Source organism: Epinephelus fuscoguttatus, linkage group LG22 (genome assembly GCF_011397635.1).
Source record: "Epinephelus fuscoguttatus linkage group LG22, E.fuscoguttatus.final_Chr_v1".
NCBI classification, from domain to species: domain Eukaryota; kingdom Metazoa; phylum Chordata; class Actinopteri; order Perciformes; family Serranidae; genus Epinephelus; species Epinephelus fuscoguttatus.
The window spans coordinates 17,563,219-17,581,832 of record NC_064773.1 but is presented as its reverse complement, the minus strand read 5'-3'; the positions used below and the strand labels follow the sequence as shown (position 1 = coordinate 17,581,832).

At 40.5% G+C, this 18,614-nt stretch overlaps 1 protein-coding gene across 4 annotated transcripts in view; it reads right to left on the bottom strand.

Annotated features, from left to right (window-relative positions):
* Positions 1-228: 228 nt before the first annotated feature.
* Positions 229-18,614, bottom strand: part of wnt5b (wingless-type MMTV integration site family, member 5b) — a 138,576-nt gene continuing 120,190 nt past the window's right edge. For 3 of the 4 annotated variants that reach the window (XM_049566648.1, XM_049566649.1, XM_049566650.1), the window contains exons 7-9: positions 17,601-17,893; positions 5,357-5,515; positions 230-5,246 (exon numbers count right to left, since the gene is read on the bottom strand). In XM_049566648.1, the coding sequence (XP_049422605.1) occupies positions 4,947-5,246; positions 5,357-5,515; positions 17,601-17,893 (752 nt within the window). In that variant the 3' untranslated portion in view covers positions 230-4,946. Of the gene's footprint in view, positions 5,247-5,356; positions 5,516-17,600; positions 17,894-18,614 lie in introns of all 4 variants that reach the window. The other variant, XM_049566647.1, reaches the window with a different exon arrangement.

Genomic DNA, 18,614 nt, shown 5'->3' with positions numbered 1-18,614 from the left:
CACTAACAAAAGACAAAACATTTTTGATGACTGGAACAGAGTTTTAGCTTAATAATGCAGATTTTTGGTGCAGTGTCACATATTTTTTTTGCAAAATTTTGTAATTTTATGTAGTGAGATGATGACATTTTGAAGCCATTTAGCAAACTCCACTGGGCTTTGATTGTAAAAGCCAATTCTGTCATTGTCACTTATCTACAGACAAGAGATTTCATTCCTTGGAAACTTTACTGAACATTTTTTGTGCTAAAAACTAGAATAACTGAAATAAAAAACAACAACATTTAGCCAGTACTTCAGTCTAACATGACTTACTATTCAATTTCTTAATTTGTGTCACTATTAGCCTGATTTCTGTAACATTATATTCTTAAAATCATGGTGAAAAGGGATTTTTTTAATGGCTGTTGACATTATTTTCGGATTAATGGAGTGATAGAAAAAAGAAATCCAGAAATTCCCTCCATAAAAAACCTTGACCCTGATATAAATACAAAGTGAAACAAGAATTCTGTTCAGATTTCTGTTCTGTAAATGTGTACAAAAAAGGGCATATTTACTTTGATAATGCCTCATTTCCATATTTAACCCTTTGAAACCTGGAGCAACATCACTTTTGTTGTGTTGCTTTCAGGTGCCTTTCGCAGGTAAACTTTGAAACTTGAGCTAATTGGTGCGGTTTCTTTCAAAAACATGGGAAAAAAGGCACTGAGCAATTTGGTGAGAAATGTCCCATGAAGTGCAAAAAAAAAAAAAGAAAAATTAATTTTAAAAAAATGGAAGAAAAGAAAAAAGCTAGGGGAAAATATATTCATAATTGTAATTTTTACATTTTAAATTTACATTTTAAAATTGTTACAAAATTATTTTTTTCAGCGCTCATTTCAGGTCTTTATTTTTCACTTCTTTTTACTAAGTTTGTTGTATTCAATTTTCTCTTTTTACTAATTTCTTTTTCAAATTTTTTGGGTCATTTCGTCTTTCGTTGTTCATTGCCATGTTTTTACAAGAAACAAAGCCAATTTGCTCAGGTTTCGAAGAGTTAAAGATACAGTTTCAGAAAACTTGTAGTACAAAAAAAGAAAGTAATCAACTGGGCCTTGTAATGAAATATTCTAGTGAAAAGTTTGACCCCATTTACCTCTACTGTCTCCGCTCAAAGTTCCAGTGTGTAGGATTTATATATATTTTCATATATCATTTCTGCCAGTAGATGCCCCTAAATCCTACACACTGGACCTTTAAGTGGCTTCCACTTGTTATTTTCACTTACTCATTTTGGCATTGTTGTTGTGAATGGCTCTACTGTAATTCAGATCCTTTTACTGCATTACTTCCCCATTTAGCAACTGCAGTGTCATTTCCCCGAACATCTTCTGAAACTACAAAGACTTGTCTGTAGTTGTCAAGTTGGTGAAAAACGTTAGCTGGAATCAGACTTTTCCAAAACAACAGCAGCAGACTCAAGAACAGAACAAAGCCTCATTGTCGAAGACTAGTTTATCAAAAGAATACACAATGATACTCATGTATAAAACATAGAAAACAGGAAATGAAAAACAGTAATAAAATATACCTTCTTTTCTGATCTACTACTTTTCTTTTTAAAGTAGCACGTAATAAATTGCAGTCCTCTCTGTTTTTCCATGCTCACACATTCATTTTTTTTCCACAGCATGTTCAGTCCTCTTCTGCTCACTCTGTCCTCTCCATGTTTGTTATTAGCTGCGTCTATCTTTTGGATTACATTATACACTTAAAATATTCTCAACCCAACCCATACAAGATGCAAAGTTCATGGTATAACAGTATTATAAAATGTTAAAATGGTGACAAGACTGACACCACAGGGCTTTTTGTTGACTTAAAGGAATACTTCACCAACAAAATGATCATTACTTTATCAATTAATCATCCCATGTTATGTTGAATTTGAGAAGAAAACTCTCCACGGTGAACGAAGAATCTAAAAACTGGAATAAAAGGGGGGTTGCGTTCAACACCAGCAAAACTCAGCCCGCTCTCAGCGAAAAACAACCACAATGGTCTAATGTGCAAGCACCTTATTACGACCCACACTTGCATGTATTGTAAGGCGGCACCCTCTTGTGGCTGTAGTAATTATTACAAGAGCAAAGTAGAAAGTGACATGCTGCAGCGCAAAAAGCCACAAAGTGTTACACAATATCAAAGAAGTCCTTGTAGGGTGGGTGCATCAAACAAAAACAGGACTTTCACCCAGGAGACAAGTGTTAGCGTCACAAAGTCAACACTGACTTCTTTCAATAACAACGTAACTTAGTATGCTAGCATTTGTAGCATGCTACGGTAGTGACATATGTGATGTGTCGTATGTTGCCTGACATATGTCATGTAATGTTAGTGACAAAAGTACAAATAAGCCACAAGCTAAACCTAACCAGGTAGTTTCGGAGCAGAACAATGATTGTATCATGACGTTAATTTACTTTTATTTCACAGATAAGAAACAATAAATGGTGAAGGCAAGTAAGCCTCCACAAAAATAGCATTTTATGTCTTGTGTGTGATTTATCCTGGCTTCATATGAGTAAAGGAAAAGTCGCTAGGCTAATTCAGACAAGATAAAATGCCACAAGCTTGTGCTAATAATGTTAGCATGTTGTATTTGTTTGGAAAACGTGTTTACTATAAGACAGTTGTTTTGTCAGTGAACCTTGTGAGTTGTAATGGAGCCAAATTTTGTAATGTTACCTTTGTTAAATGTTGCTGTTGTCCCTGGCTTCATATGAGTGGAGGAAAATTCTGCTAGCTGCTAGGCTAATTTATACAATGTAAAATGCCATAGGCTTGTGCTAATAACATTAGCATGTTGCATTTGTGTGGAAAATGTGTCCAGATAAAGACAAGTGTTTGTCTGCGAATGCTGCGAGTTATAGCGTAGCTGATTTGTGTACTTGTGTATTTGTGTAATTGTCTCTATTAAGCCATGTTTAATGTGTGCTCATGTTTGAACTATGCTAAATGGAATGCACAAACAGAGTTCAAATGCACTCGCTTGTCCAAGTGTGCTACTCGCGTGGAAGTTTATAGCCAAAATGTATGTGTTTGAGAAGTACTTAGAATATGACTGGATAAATGAGGCTGCAAGAGTTGTGTGAGAGTTTTTAAACAGATGTTTTGGATGGTTGTTAAGATGGCGGCTTTAAGAGAGGTCAGTTCAGTTGAGCTGGTGAGCCATTACATCATCTTTCTACATTGTAACCTACAAACAGACTATTTCCTGATGAGTATTAATAACAACTTTCTGAGGCAGTCTGACAACATGTCGCATTGAGGAAAGCCAAATTTGAATAAAGCGGAGGAGCTTAGCATCAAGCTAGCAAAGAAGCTAATGCAGGAGCTGAAGATAACACAGAAGCTAACACATTTGCACTGGCACTTCAAGCGGCTGTCTCTGAGATCATGGCTAATATCACCAGAGTCATCGATGAAAAGCTTGGGCTGAAAACATGACCTTTTACTTCAATTCATCAAGAATTTTCTCCGTTTTTGGATTCTTCGTTCACCGTGGAGGCATGTGGAAAAAACAAGCTTTCTTTTACAAATTCAAAGTAACACTGGGGGAGTACACGATATATAAAATGGTCGTCTTGTGGGTGAAGTGTTCCTTTACCAAGTTGCATAACAACATGAGATGAAGAGGTCCACTCAGAACAAACGTGTCTCTTAGTGCGGGTTCATTAAGGCAGATACAGCACATTAATCTCACTAATGGAGGTTTCGCTCACGTCACTGTCAGATGAAGGACGCTGCCCATGTGAGCTGCTTGTTTAAACAGCAGCGGTGCCAAGATGGCCGCAAAACCTGCGAGCCTCATTAACCTGCGGAGACACTTGTCAGGTCACAGGTGCTCGAAATCTGCTCTAACAGCAGTAGTTAAACTGAGATAAAGTGTGTCCTGTGAGCCGTTAGTCCTTTTTAGACTTGAAGATGAAGTGTTTTTACTGCACTTTATTTATTCTTTAACAGGAATCTACAGCTGGAGATTCAGCTGCGTGGCTTGTGAAACTGTCTGCTGAATTTAGTTGCGAAAAAATCACTTATTTTAACCTTTTCCCTTTTTATCTACTTCCTCCATTCACCCATTCTTTCTGTTTAGCCCTTGCAATAAGTGATTCCTCTTCTCATTGTTTCAGTCTGGTGTTCCTTTTTACTTATTGGGAGTGTGTTTGAGCAACGTCAGCACAGCCCACGTATGCGAGGATTTGTCTTGCAGGGTTAAAGGTCAGAAAAAAGAGACACGGTGACACTGTTCCAAACTCAAATGGCTTCAAACTCCAAAAGGACTGTAATGATTTGTGGGGATTCCCGAACACACGGACACACGAGTTTTATGGGTCCAAAGTGTGCCTTAGCTTTGTCCGAGTCTCTTTAAATAACAATCAGAGTTGTAGGTTTATTTATTATTTAATTATATATTTATTTCATCTCTCATATCTTCGTTATCACACTATGTGTCCCCGTTTTAGGATCCAGTTGTTCCACTTTCCAGGTCCATTTATCCTTGATGTCCTTCTGTTTTGTCCCTCCTTTCTTTCCATCCGTCCTTCCTTCAGGGTTGTGATCAGGATGTAAGGAGTGGTGAGAAACAGGAATCTACGCTGAAAAATGAAAATCAGAGTTGTCTGAAAAGTGTGGAAGAAACCTCTTCTTACTTCCTGGTTTCATCTATCTCATCCATCTGTTCTTCCTCCCATCTGTGTATCCATCATTGTGCTTTCTTCACGTCAAAAGCCCGGAGAGTTATGAATGGAGACAGGAAACTGGTCAGAAAATGGAACTTGTGTGTCTTAACTTGATCCTGAACAAAACCCTGAAACATTCATCCATGCTTAACCCTCCATCATCCGGTCACCTCCTCTTCCTCTTCACCCCCACCCATCCGTCTATCGTCCGCCAGCGTGCTATTTACACACAAACTGGTCCACGAGCGTCGTGCAGCGCTTGCACTTGACGTAGCAGCACCAGTGGAACTTGCAGTGGCAGCGCTCGTGCTTGTAGGTCTTGAACTGGTCGTACCCTCTGCCGCAGCACATGAGCTCGCAGCCGTCCATGCCCTCCGAGGTTTTGTTGCAGAGGCGGCCCTGCGTGCCCAGCGAGCCCGTGGTCTCGTTGCGCAGGCAGTAGTCGGGGCTGGCGTCGATGTAGACCAGATCCTCTGGGGTCGGGGTGTTGAAGCGCTTGTCCACCAGCTCCAGTTTGCCCTGTAGGAGTGGAAAGAATCAGCTGGTGTAAGATTCAGGATGCTTTCACTGGGTAAATCTTTGTTCATGACACTCTAGAAGGTGAGACGCATCTGCTGTGAGCTCAGTACCTTGCGTCCAATGCGCATGGCGGCTGCACTGTCGTACTTCTCCTTCAGGAACTCTCCGACACGTCTGAAGTCAGCCAGCTGGAGCCAACAGGTCTTCAGACTGCAGGAACCGGAGACGCCGTGACACTTACAGGCCACGTTTGCGAGGTTATAGGCCGCCTAGTGGAGTGAGAGAAAAACACAAGATATTAAACAGATGTAGCTTAAATCTTACACTTGATTTCATCTATACAGAGAGAACAATAAAAAAAAGACTGGATCTAGGCTGATAGTTTCAGACACCTGCCTTACACAGTGGCGAAAGAAGAAAAGTACTAATATCAGACTGTGAAAACATAAAAGTCCTTCATTTAAATCCTTACTTCAGTAAAAGTATGTAAGCATTATCAGTAAAATTTACTTTAAGTATGGAATGAAAAAGTACCTATTGTGCAATAAAATGTTCCCTGTTAAATATGATGATGATGTACTGCTGCATTAATGTGTATGCTGGATTTTTTGAACTCCTTAAGATGCTGTTGGGCAGTTTCATCTACAGCAGTGCATCATATTCTAAAAAATAATAAATATACATTCACAAATAATAAATGTTCAGCCTATGTTAGCAGTGTGACTGTCCTGTGAGAACCACATACATTTAATTTTGTGTTACAGTCCAGCTGATGTACATTTTAAAGAGTTTATTTATCCTAAGAAGTTGGAACCCCTTCATCCTTCAGTTTGTCACAAACACAACCACTTGGAGATACATGGTTTTCACTGGACAGGAAGGGGATGAAAAACTGTAATCTAAAAAGTAACTAAAGCTGTTGGACAAATGCAGTCTGATATGAAGTGCAGTTAAAGTATAAAGTTGCATTAAACTTAAATACAAAAGTAAAGTACCTTAAAATTGTACTTAAGTACGGTGTTTGAGTAAATGTGCTTAGGTAACTTCCACCACAGGTTTCACACAGTGTGAGACTTGTATGTTGAGCTGTAGAGCTGTATTTGCTGCTATGCTGCTGCCATCTAGTGGTCATTATGTGTAACCACTCTGAGTAATACAGAATAAATGTTCAATAAACTGCCCAGATCCCAATCTAGCAAACAGATATTCTAAGATTTAAGTTTAAAAAGGTTTAGTTAATGACCTCTGGAGCTTTGTGTCACAATTCTTTAAGTCTACTGCTGAAAAAATTTAATAGGAGCGGGGAAAAAATGGCTGAAAGGCGAGACACCACATCCACATAGATACACACGTGCCAACTGTGCACTTCTACAAGCACTGCTACACCTCCTGAGGAACGGCGCTCCAAAATTAGCTTTACACAGCAACAATGTAAAAGTCTGCGGTTCAGTGTCACCATTGTGCGCTGATGCAAACCCCCTCCTGTAAAAATGTGTGGTTAAATAGATAGCTGAAGGGAAAAACGCAAAGCTAAGAAAAACAAAGAACTTTTTTTTTTGTTCCATACATGTGCGCTGTCCTCCGACACGGCTGTCTGTACTGCTCCACCAAACTAAAACAAACAGCTGACTGAGAATAGAAGGGCTACTACTAACCAGAGGAAACGTGGCTCTATTGTAAATGCAGTTTCCCACACAGCTCCTGGCTACAAAGCAGTCATTATAAAGAGCATAACTATAAGATGACATACTATTAGTTTAGCTATAAAGTCAGCAGTCTGCAGTGTAATCATTCTATAACAGAGGTCACATCTGCTAATTATTACTTTTCTCATGAAGCTGAGCTCTAAATTTCTGTCATTTGAATATGATAGGAGCACCGGCTAAAATGTGAAGGTTTTTACACCTTCACCTACCTCAAAAGTGTTGTGGGCAAAGACGAAGGGACAGATGTAGATTTTAAAGCCAAAATTTGGAAAACTAGAACAGCGTTTTTTACACTAATGCCCCTCTGAGGAAAATACGTCCAAACACCAAACTCACCAGCGTTAAATCAGTGCTGCTCTATGGTATGGTATGCTAGTGTGATGAAACGGAAAGATGGATTATTCTTGCAAGAAACTTTCTCAAAATAATAAAATACTTACTCAAAATAATGAGTTAGTATCTCAAAAATAATGAACAACTCTGTCAAAAATTAGGAAAAACTTTCTTAAAGTAATGATCAGTATCTCAAAAAATGAAGAACATTTTTAAAATAATGAGTTAGCATCTCAAAATAATGAAATCTTTCTCAAATTAATGAAAACCTTCCTTAAAATAATGAAATCTTTCTTAAAATAATGAAAACCTTTCCGAAAATACTGAAAAACTCTCTCAGAATTAGGAAAAACTTTCTCAAAATAATGAGTTAGTATCTCAAAATAATGAAATCTTTCTCAAAATAATGCAAAACTTTCCTTAAAATAATGAAATCTTTCTTAAAATAATGAAAACCTTTCCGAAAATACTGAAAAACTCTCTCAGAATTAGGAAAAACTTTCTCAAAATAATGAGTTAGTATCTCAAAATAATGAAATCTTTCTCAAATTAATGCAAAACTTTCCTTAAAATAATGAAAACCTTTCTTAAAATAATGAAAAACTTTGCCTAAAATAATGAGTTAGTATCTCAAAATAATGAAATCTTTCTTAAAATAATGAAAACCTTTCCAAAAATGTTGAAAAACTCTCGCAGAATTATGAAAAACTTTCTCAAAGTAATGATTAGTATCTCAAAAAAATGAAAAACATTTTTAAAATAACGAGTTAGTATGTCAAAATAATGAAAAACTTACTCAAAGTAATGAGTTTGTATCTCATATAATGAAAATCTTTTGCAAAATAATAAAAAAATCCCTAAAATAATGAAAAGTGAGAATTGTTTCTCATTATTTTGAGATGATTAAGTAATTGTTTTTAGACAGTTTCTTTTTATTTTGTGATACCAAGTCACTATTTTAGATAGATAACTCATTATTGTGAGAAAGTTCCTCATTATCTGACTAATGATGCTCTTTTTACTCTACCTTTACACTTCTATACTTTCATCACACTGGCAGAAATTGTCTTCCATACTATGTTTCAGAAACATGAACAAAAACCTCCATTAGCACAGTCCAGACCTTTGACAACACGTGCTTAACAACCATCTTAAAGATACACTGGACTGGACAGACACCATCAGAACTTTTGATCTGCAGAAGAAAACAAACCAACAGGGCACAGATACACAGCTGAGGAACAGGAAGTGAGGTTGGATCAGACACACCCTACAGAAGCCCAAAAACCAATGAAATCAGACTGGCCTCACAAGGAAACCAAAAGGAAAGAGAAGACGAGCCAGAAACAGTTGGAGTCGGACGACATACATAGACGCAAAGGAAACTGGATGGTGCTGGAGAGAGCAGCCCTGAGCTCCACCACAAGAGAGTTTAGTCAAAAGTCAAAGTCACGCCTACATTTCTACAATTATAAATGCATAATTAGCTGCTCTAAAGACTAGAAAATCTTATTAGCCATATTTTAGCTAAAAAGTGACCCAAAAACTGAGACACTGTATCTCAAAGTAGCCCCGATCTATGACATTATCTTCATGCACTGTCACTATTTCTTTGCGATATGAGTGTGTAAACTGTTTGGCTGGGTCTCAACATTATGACGCTTTTTTTTTTTTACATCTGGGTACGCTACAAAAACAGAACAGGAAATACAAGATTTATGGCTGTGGCGGCGGTGGATTTGAGGGGGGAGCCCTTCACACCCCTGCAGCTCCACCAGGCCAGTTAAGCAACATTCAATAAACAACACATAACACACCCCTCCTCAACACACACACACACACACACAATACACCAGGTACTATGTCACTGATCATGCTCTGTGTTGTTTGCACCGATGCCGTTCCCACCACACTTCTCACCGAATCAATTATTTCGGATTCCTGCGTTTCCCCTCACACAAATGAAACCCATCACTCCTCACATTGCCTGATCTCAATTACCTTCTCACCTCTGTTAACCCCTGCATCCCAAACAACCTCGACCCCCACCTCCCACCCCTGCTCCCCTCTCTGCTCTACTTTACTACCCAGCAGGCATAGCACTCGGCACCCTCCAATCCTGTGACTCGACCCCCGTGACCCCCTCAGACAGGCACCAGGAGCCGGGGACAATGACAGTTTGTAAAGCTGGAAACCTTCTTTTGAGTGTTCATGGTTCTGTCTAACTGCTTATTTAGTAAAGTATTAAGTATTTGTCTTATACCGTTCACAGTGAGGGAGGAAATAATGGGAGTAAATGGGTTTGTAAAGTTAGAATTAGTTTCAAACATACATCACGAGGAGGAAATCCTCATATTTTAAGACTCCTTGCTGTTTTACGAGCCCTCGTGTTTCCTCAGATCCCCCACTGTGGGCTTTATTAGAGCTTCAGAACCACGGTAATAAGAAAATTAGGTTTGCAACTCTTTTTTTTTTGCCATGGCCCCAAACTGTGGATCACATTTTCATGGATATTAGGGAGGCCAGAACCAGCGGGATGTTTTGAGCAACAGCCTAAAACAAGATCTATTTCAGTTCACTTTTACCTCTTCATTTGCTTTCTGTACTTTCTTTTGAAGTTTCTACTTTACTGCTGTTAGTTTGTACGTTTGTCAGATAATGATGGTATTCTAACTTTCTACAGTGACGTAGTTTAGATTACATGTATATGAGCTGACCTTTGTCATTGGGAGGAGGAGGGGATGGTGGATGGCGTGAAGCCTAGGCAAGATGGCTGTCAAGCAGCAGACCGCTGTTCAAGACCAACAAACAACAAAAGACACTGGCCGCATTTCCAGTGATAGTTGTGGCAACAAAAGCCAGTATCTAAAGCCAAAACTTGATGTTTTCCAACCATAGCCGAGTGGTTTTTGTGCCTTGACCTAACCACATGTTTGCCACAGCATTATTGAAACCATAGTGTATAAAGTAATGGACGTAGCTACCATGATGTCACCCATTTGTTTGTGGACTGTTTGAGGTTTGACTGTCGCCATCTTGGCTTTTTGGATGAAGTGATATTTGGATGAGAGGTTGGAGCTGTGGAGGAGTGAGGGGTGGATTTGTTTTTTACACTGCCTCTTCAAGGCAGGAATTTCACACTGTTATGCTGCCTCATTAAAAAAGGTACGATTGCGGGATGGGGGGACAGAGCTGTCTTGCCTTTAAGCTGGCATCAGTGGTAGTAACATTGCCAAAATAATGTCTTTATATGCTGGACAGCACCGGTGTGACATGTTATATGCGCGACGCACCTCCAGGAGATTTTAAAAGTAGCTGATAACAGTTAGCAGCTAACTCAAAGAAGAAAAACAGCAGCCGAAAATGTCCATAAACTGGGAAAACAATGAGGTCCAGGAGCGTCTTACCCTCTGAGCAGAGAACCAGATCAGCCATCGTATAACAGGGAGGCAAAATGATAATTGCCATGTTATACCATTGTTATAAGCGCTACAGACGTGTCACGTGTATGTTATATGTCACACTAGAGGCTCACCATGCTGTCTTACATGTCATGCCTGTCATGCCTCTTTTGCTTCTGCAATGCCAACACGCAATATTAGGGTGCTTTCACACCTGCCCTGTTTGGTTTGGTCCAATCAAACTCAAGTTCTTGAAGAGGTGGTCTTGGTCCGATTACAAACAAACTCTGGTGCGGTTCGTTGTGTGGTGAGAACATGTTCTGACTTCAATCTGAACCAAATGCAGTCACATGACACATTGTTTGGGTTAAACATGAGCATGTTACAGTCCTGGAGGATTATTAATGTGCACCTCCTCCTGTTTCAGCACATTCAACGCATCAAAACATTGTTTTCCAGTTGGAGCCGCGCCTCCTTTTCAAACTGTATGGTTTGACTAAAATGAACAATGACGGCAATATAGTCCACGATGAGCAGCGCTAAAATCAGCCTGCGTAGTTGTCCCTCCATTGTGACATTAGAAAGTGTCACATTTATCTTACAAGTGTACTCTTCTTCAACGTTTTGTTTACTTCCTGGATTTTTCCTGCATGGAAATTCTGACCAATCAAGAGCAGCTTTCTTGTGCAAGGCATTTGATCTAGTCCACTTGTAAATGCTGCCGTGAGAACACGAACCAACTCTAGGCAATTATACAACTTTGGAACAAAATTAGTCCCTGATTCAGACCAAAGCAAGACAACTCTAGGTCTGACAGAACACAGTGGAGCCACATGATGGTGCTGTTGTTTGGTTCTGGGTAACAATGCAAAGGCAGCCTAAAGTAGGAACTTCGTAGCGGCCCTATAGCACTGTCTCTGTGTAAAAAGGGCTATTGATGGTGATGACCCATAGAGTTATCATGAATGTCGAAATTAGCTATAGAGACCAAAACTGTTTTTGTACCAGGGTGTAAATATGTTTATTTCTGCTGTGAAGTTTGTTAACATGGAGATTGGCTCACATCTAAAGCCAGCCTCAAGTGGTCATTTGAGGAACTGCGGTTTTTGGCACTTCAATATTGGCTTCATTTTTCAGTCCCAGAGGTTGACGTTTGGTTGAAATAGTAATAAACTTAAAGTTTCAACATATCTGCTACATAATTATATAGAAATATAAAACATTTCTGTGGTCATTTATCCTGGTGACTGGCTTATTGTACATGTCTGGTTCTTCATTTATGAATTTGAGCTACATCCCTCAAATGGTACCATAGAAACAGCTCATTGTTATTCCTATTACTAATACTACAAGCTGCCAATAACCTCATGCTGTCAAAATCAAACCATGCATATACTATGTGTGTGTCCTGCATCATACTGAGCTATTTGGTAGGTCGTGCCTGCTGGGCACAGTGACACTGGACCTGATGAAAACACACACACACGGTCAGTCATCCGTGGTGGGGACACGGTCTCTGCGTCAGGCACAATAGGTTTTGCTCAGACAGGGTTAGGGGTTAGGAGCCGTGTGTGTGTGTGTGTGTGTGTGTGTGTGTGGTTAGAAAGGGGCAGAAATAGAGAAAATAACCCACCCTCTGTGACAGGATATGCACTGAATGAGGAGCAGAGATCGCCAGGAAGAGGGACACATTTTCCCGCCTGCTCTTCTTCTTTTTGTTACAATTAAAAACAGTAATTAAATTCAATCTTAGCTTTTATTTTAATGTCATTTTGTGACGTGCTGTTTGTTCCATTTATCCAGTGAGTGCTCTACTGTTGTTTATAGGAGCAGCTTCAACTTGGCAGCTGAGGGAGATGAACTCTGCAGCTGTAGAGAAACTGACCTCACACACTGATTTTTGGTCTGGTGATTCAAATCAGTAACTTTCAAATAAACAAAGGAAGTAATCAGAGATTCAAGTACAAATAAACTGTTTCTTGTGTCCATCTTCTTTATATACAGCATACTGACAATCTAACTGCTTAATACTGTCGCACTGTTTCCTCTTGTTGTCTTTTTATCGTTGCTATTTCTGTCTTTGTGTGTAATCATCTATTGCGTGTCCCTCCTCTGTTGCTCTCCCTGATGTTTCAGAGTTTTTTGGGAGTCTCTCCTTATCTGAACTGTGGGTGTGTGCACTGGACAGATGGCAAAGCCCTTTGAGGTAAATCTGTGATAGTGATAAGGAGTTGTGATGGCACATTGTCAGCCGACTGCATTACAGATAAAGACTGCAATATTTGTTGTGGAGTTTGTTTTTGTAAAGAACTGCTATTGCTTGTAAACCAAAGACTCCTCTGACAAGATCCCTTTAGAAAATTCCAAGAGTCCATTGGAACAAACTGAGGATCAAATGTTTCTCTTAAACTTCCCGTTAAAAAGCTTGAAAGCAAAAGATGAGTTATCCCTAATTAATCTGTTTCAGTGGAATTCGTTGAAGCCTCTGTGTATTCAGCCTGTGTCATATTATAAGTACATGAAAAGGAAACAAAGTCTTCACAGTGCATTATGTGGTGGTGGGCTCCAAATGTGTTATATGTTGAATACACAAATTAAGCATAAATGGCAAAACGTCTGCATAGGGCAGGTGGAAGGGGTGGAGGACTGGTCAAACAAACATGGACTTTCAATAAGGAGACCGCTGTTTGTGTCCCATGTGAAACCAAAAGTCAACATAGTTACTTTACTTTAAAGATATGCAGGATTTTGTGGATGGACTCATACAGAAGTAATCCCTCTCAATCATCACTTATGAGTGTGTGGTTGTGTATTTATCTGCAGAGGCTCTGCCCTCTGCCTGTATTTTCTTATGTTCCGTGTTCGGGTTTCTGTAGGTTTATGTCACTTGAATATTTTGTACAGTGCCGGCCCATGGCATAGGCAGTATAGGGCCAAGGAAACACTTCGCACATCTATTAAAAAAGACAGGTGCGTTGGAGAGAGAAGACCACAAAGTTGCAAAAGAACTCCCGCACACTGTCTAACTTGAAATAAATAATTTATTTACGTTTCGGTACTAGACCTGCATCAGGCAAACAAGGGCAGTATAGGCAAATACCAAGCAAAAAGTTTATCTTTTACTATTTTTTCCTAATACAATTGTTATTACTCTTTTAAGGCCACAACAACATAATGACACAGCAAAGCCTACTAAATAATAGAGAGGACCTTCTTTCTTGGTTCCTGCCGCCCCCCCCCCCGGCCTTCCTCCCTGACTCGTTACACTTTACCTGCTCTCTGGGGGAGATAGGCGAGTTATCTGATGTCATGTGAACCCGATATATGCTAATCGTTCATCATATCAAAACAACAAAAGCTCTCTGGTGCCCACTCAACTACTACATACACTACTGAGAGGAGTGTACGTGGAGACAAAGAACATACAATAATTTAAAAAAACAACAACAAATCGGTGTTAAAATCAGCAGGAGAGCTAGTTATCGTTACCTCTAAGCAGCCGTTGGCTGCAACAAACAGCTCAAGGAGGTTGCATTAATTTACATTGTGAAGCGTTCAAGCTCTATTCAGTAAAACTGAGTATTGGGCGGAGGTAAATTTAAACGATCTCATGATGTGTTCAATGTGTTCTTGTAAAATGTAGCATTTGGTGAGAAACTTGAAAAAATACAACTGTTTGAAGGAGAACTTAATTGATATTTTCAGAGCAACATAAAATGGATATTAGAGACCAAAACCACAAAGTATTTTTTTGCTCTCTAAACCTAACTGTGACCGTTTCACAACAAAACTACCTATTCACAATAGCCTTTGCATTGGCACTGTTTTCATGTTGCCAGTATAATTTTACCACATTTCCTGCCCACCTACACATAACACGTTGTAAAGAGATCATGTCCATTTCACATATGTCTGTGAGACTGCGTCTTATTTCTGAAATATTGAAGCCTATGATGACATTTTAAGCAGCTACAATACTATTACATCAAACAAAAAAAAATCTGTATGTCATGTGCATTAATTTTTGTAATTTCTATGAAATTAATCATGAATCCCGAAATGTTCAGGAGCCCAGTGTTCTTGGTCGCAATTTAAAATACATTTGTGAATGTTTAAGTAATGATATGAGGACTAAAGTGGACATAGGTGCTTAGAATAACACTTTCTTGTGCTTGTCTTTGGTCTCAAACATGCATTGGAAGTATTTAATCAGAACAGTTACAAATGGCCATTGTTAAGCACCAAAGTGATCCACAGGTTGACAGATGAATTTGAAGGTTTCCGTCTGTGTTCAGAGAACAGGTGGCATAGAAGTGTCCTGTTATTGTCTTTAGACTGGGAATGTACATCTAGTTGTTTTGGGCTCTATGTAACGAGGCCTGCCTCATTTGATTTGTGTGAAACGGAGACAGTGGACCTGGGTGGCTGTGTGTGTGTGTGTGTGTGTGTGTGTGTGTGTGTGTAGGTCTTTGAGAGTCGGGGGAGTGTGACGGAGGTCCATCCCTCACCCTGCGTCTCTGTCTCCAGACGCTTGTACACACAGACGACCACGTTATCCGCCTTCCACACAAATCAAATGGAGCTGAGAGTACACACACACACTGAAACACACACACCACACACACACACACACACACAGCGGCACGCCCCTGTCACCTCCACAAAAGCCCTGCGGTTTGCCTTGTTCAACCAAGCAAGACAAATCCCGCTTAGGGACAAACCGGCGTGTCCACGGAAGAAAAAGAGAAGAAGGGATGAAGAGGAGGAGAGAAAACTGTCTTCCTCTCACTCGCTGTCCTCCTTTTCATCGCTCTTCTCCTCTCTTCCGTTTCGATGGACAGACAACAATGAAAAAAAGGGATCAAACAGGAGAGACGAGGAAAAGTCATTCAAAAGAGTGTGTGTGTTACAGAAAGGCAGAGGAACTGTGTGTGTGCGCGTGTGTGTGTGTGTGTGTGTGTTACAAGGCTGTAGCAGTAGATCTTTCTCTCTCATACACTCTCCTATAGCCCCAATGGGACCCTCAGCAGAAACACAACCTCTCCAGACCCTCACCTTTGACCCCTGATACACACACTCACAAAACCAGGCTCACTGTCTCTCACACAAATCAAATTGAGCTGAGATCACACACACACACACACACACACACACACACACACACACACAGCATCTTTGTCTTGCAAACAGCTTTAACAAAGCTCCTCTAACTGAAGATAAACACATTCTCCTGATCCAGTGTGTGTACCACAACGGGCAAATGGACCTTTTACGAGGAAGGTGTGTTCGTGTGTGTCGGTGTGTGTCAGTGTGCGTGCGTCAAAGGTGAAAGGTTTCCTTTAGCGCATTACTCTCCACCTGAAACCATTTTCAAACAACTTTAGCTCCAATATCAAGTCTGGAGCTTCTAATTGTTGCTGTATGGCAAACAGAGAGGGACAAAATACCTCAAAAACCTGAGTATGTTGGTTTGACAACAAACCACATCCATCCATCCATCAATCATCCATCCATCACTCTTTGCCAGCTTCACTTCCGAAATCTTATTAAACAATCAGGCATGTTCTTGTGTATTATGAGCTTGTGTCTATGTGTCAGAGATGTGGACTCGAGTCACATGACTTGGGCTCTAGCCAGACTTGAGACACAAATTTGATGACTTTCAAAACAGACTTCCAACTCTACCTGGACTTTACCACCAGTGACTCGTGACTTCACCTGGACTTGAGCCTTTTGACTTGATAATACTTGACACCGTCCCCCAAAGATTAAAAAGTATGTTATTTAAAAAATGTGCCACAGTGAAATGTCATCTTTGCCAAGGCCTTTAAGAAGGAGTTTCCCCCTGCCCCTTTAACTGCACTATTTAGGGTGGTTGAGTCAGGTAGAGTGAAGGACAGGTATGAAGCTCAGGTCATCTCTCTGTTCACACTGCTAGAGAGAAAACTGCTGCTTCAATTTTGGAAATCTGAGACGATCCAAACATTGGATATGTAGCGGAAGGAATTAGGTCATGTTTTACATTTAGAGAAAATTAGATTGACCCTGTCAAACAGAGAGGAACTCTTTAGTTTAACAGGTTAACTGTACCATGATGGCGTATATCAATACCCTGCAACTTGTGGGACAACTTATGAGTGTTAATTTTTTTTTACGTCTTTGTCTTAGCACCAATGCTTTTTTGGTATGTTTCAGTGAACCCGGAGGCCTTAGCTAGCACAGCCTCTGACGCGAGCACTTGCAGCCAGCCTCGTCAAGCTGCGCTCGTTCAGACACAAACTGAGTAAGTCTACCTGTGACCGACTGACTAGGTCCGTTACAAAATGGACTGCAGACCAGTTTGGGTGGTAGCGGACAGGGGGACAATTGTGTCCAAAATCTAGCAGCTTTACTGCGTCACATCTGCAAAAATACATTTGAACTGAATTTTTCAAAATATACTTAACAGCAAAAGCTATATGTGAATGGGATTAATTTAGAGTATGTAGTTAATTACATTTACATTGATGTAGAGCGCAGTATGACTTGTTTAGGACTCGACATGCAAGTTTATGACTTGAGACTTGAGTGCGAAGACTTGAAACTTACTGTGACTCCTGAAATAATGACTTAGTCCCACTTCTGGTGTGTGTGTGTGTGTGTGTTACTACACTGGAATGTGCAATGACCTGGCGACCTAGCCAGACTCCAAGGGCGTTAGCAGTTATACCATTTGGACCCTCCCAATAAATAACTTACACACACACACTCACAAATACTGCCAGGTCAGGCCACCCCCACTCACACACACATTCCTTACAGACATGCGCATATAGGACGGGGTAAAGAAGTGTGGATACACACACCTCCTTCGCTACCAGAAGGAAAGTGCTGAGATAAAAACTAACAGGACATGTCTGTTGCGTGTTTCGTACCTGTCTCCCTGCTTCGTTGTTCTGCAGGTTCATCAGTGTTCGTGCGTGCTCAGGAGAACCACGCGGGTAGTTCTTCTCTCTCTCCCTGGCGTCCACAAACTCTCGGGCGAATCGGTACCCGTAATGCACGTTGTCTCCACAGCCGCCCCACAGCCAGTCACGAGGCAGGTCGCGGGGTCGAGCGGCACGGCTGCAGCCGCAAGTGGATAGCTCGCCCTCGCGGCATGCTCGGCTGATGGCGTTGACCACACCGGCTGCGCTGATGGCGTAAGTGAAGGCTGTTTCCCTGGAGCCTGATGGAGAGGGAGGAAAATACAAAATGAAGACACAGCTCATCACGGTTTGTTATTTAGAGCTGTGGTGAATGTGTGTGTTCACTGACAGGAAGCATGGGTAACTGCACAGGGTAACCCCCCCCCCACCAACACACACACTCACACACACAGCAAACAGCCCCACACCCCGCTTCACCTAACAATAGACAATAGATGTGATTTCAGGCTCTAACTCTGTACCTGGTTAAACTCAACAGCTCTAAACTCCAGCTTAGTGATCCATAATACATGTGCAGCATTTAATGAACATATGAGCTTTCCCCTGTGGTTTGACCTTTGTGTTTACCTGTGCTTGTTCTGGCTAGTCAGCTCTAATGATAAACTGTGACAGATTATAAAACATATTTTCTCTCTCACCTCTAGTGGCATTTAGAATTCAGTTAGTTTCAGTTTAATGTGTCTTTTCTGCCTCCGTCTCAACACAGTCAGGTGAAATGAATATTTGTGGCGCTCACAGCAAAGAAACAGTTTTCACAGGAACTACACTTATTAAATAAATAGTCCCTATAAAACCAACTCATTCTCACTGCGACCTCGCCACATATCAACGTTTGGTCATGGACTTTCCACGTCCAGATACGATGTGAAAGGTACCCTGGGTGTGTTGGTTGATGATGATCTGGGACACCGTTTCAAGTTCTGCCTGTTACATGCATTGTCTTCTTCCAAATTAAATGCA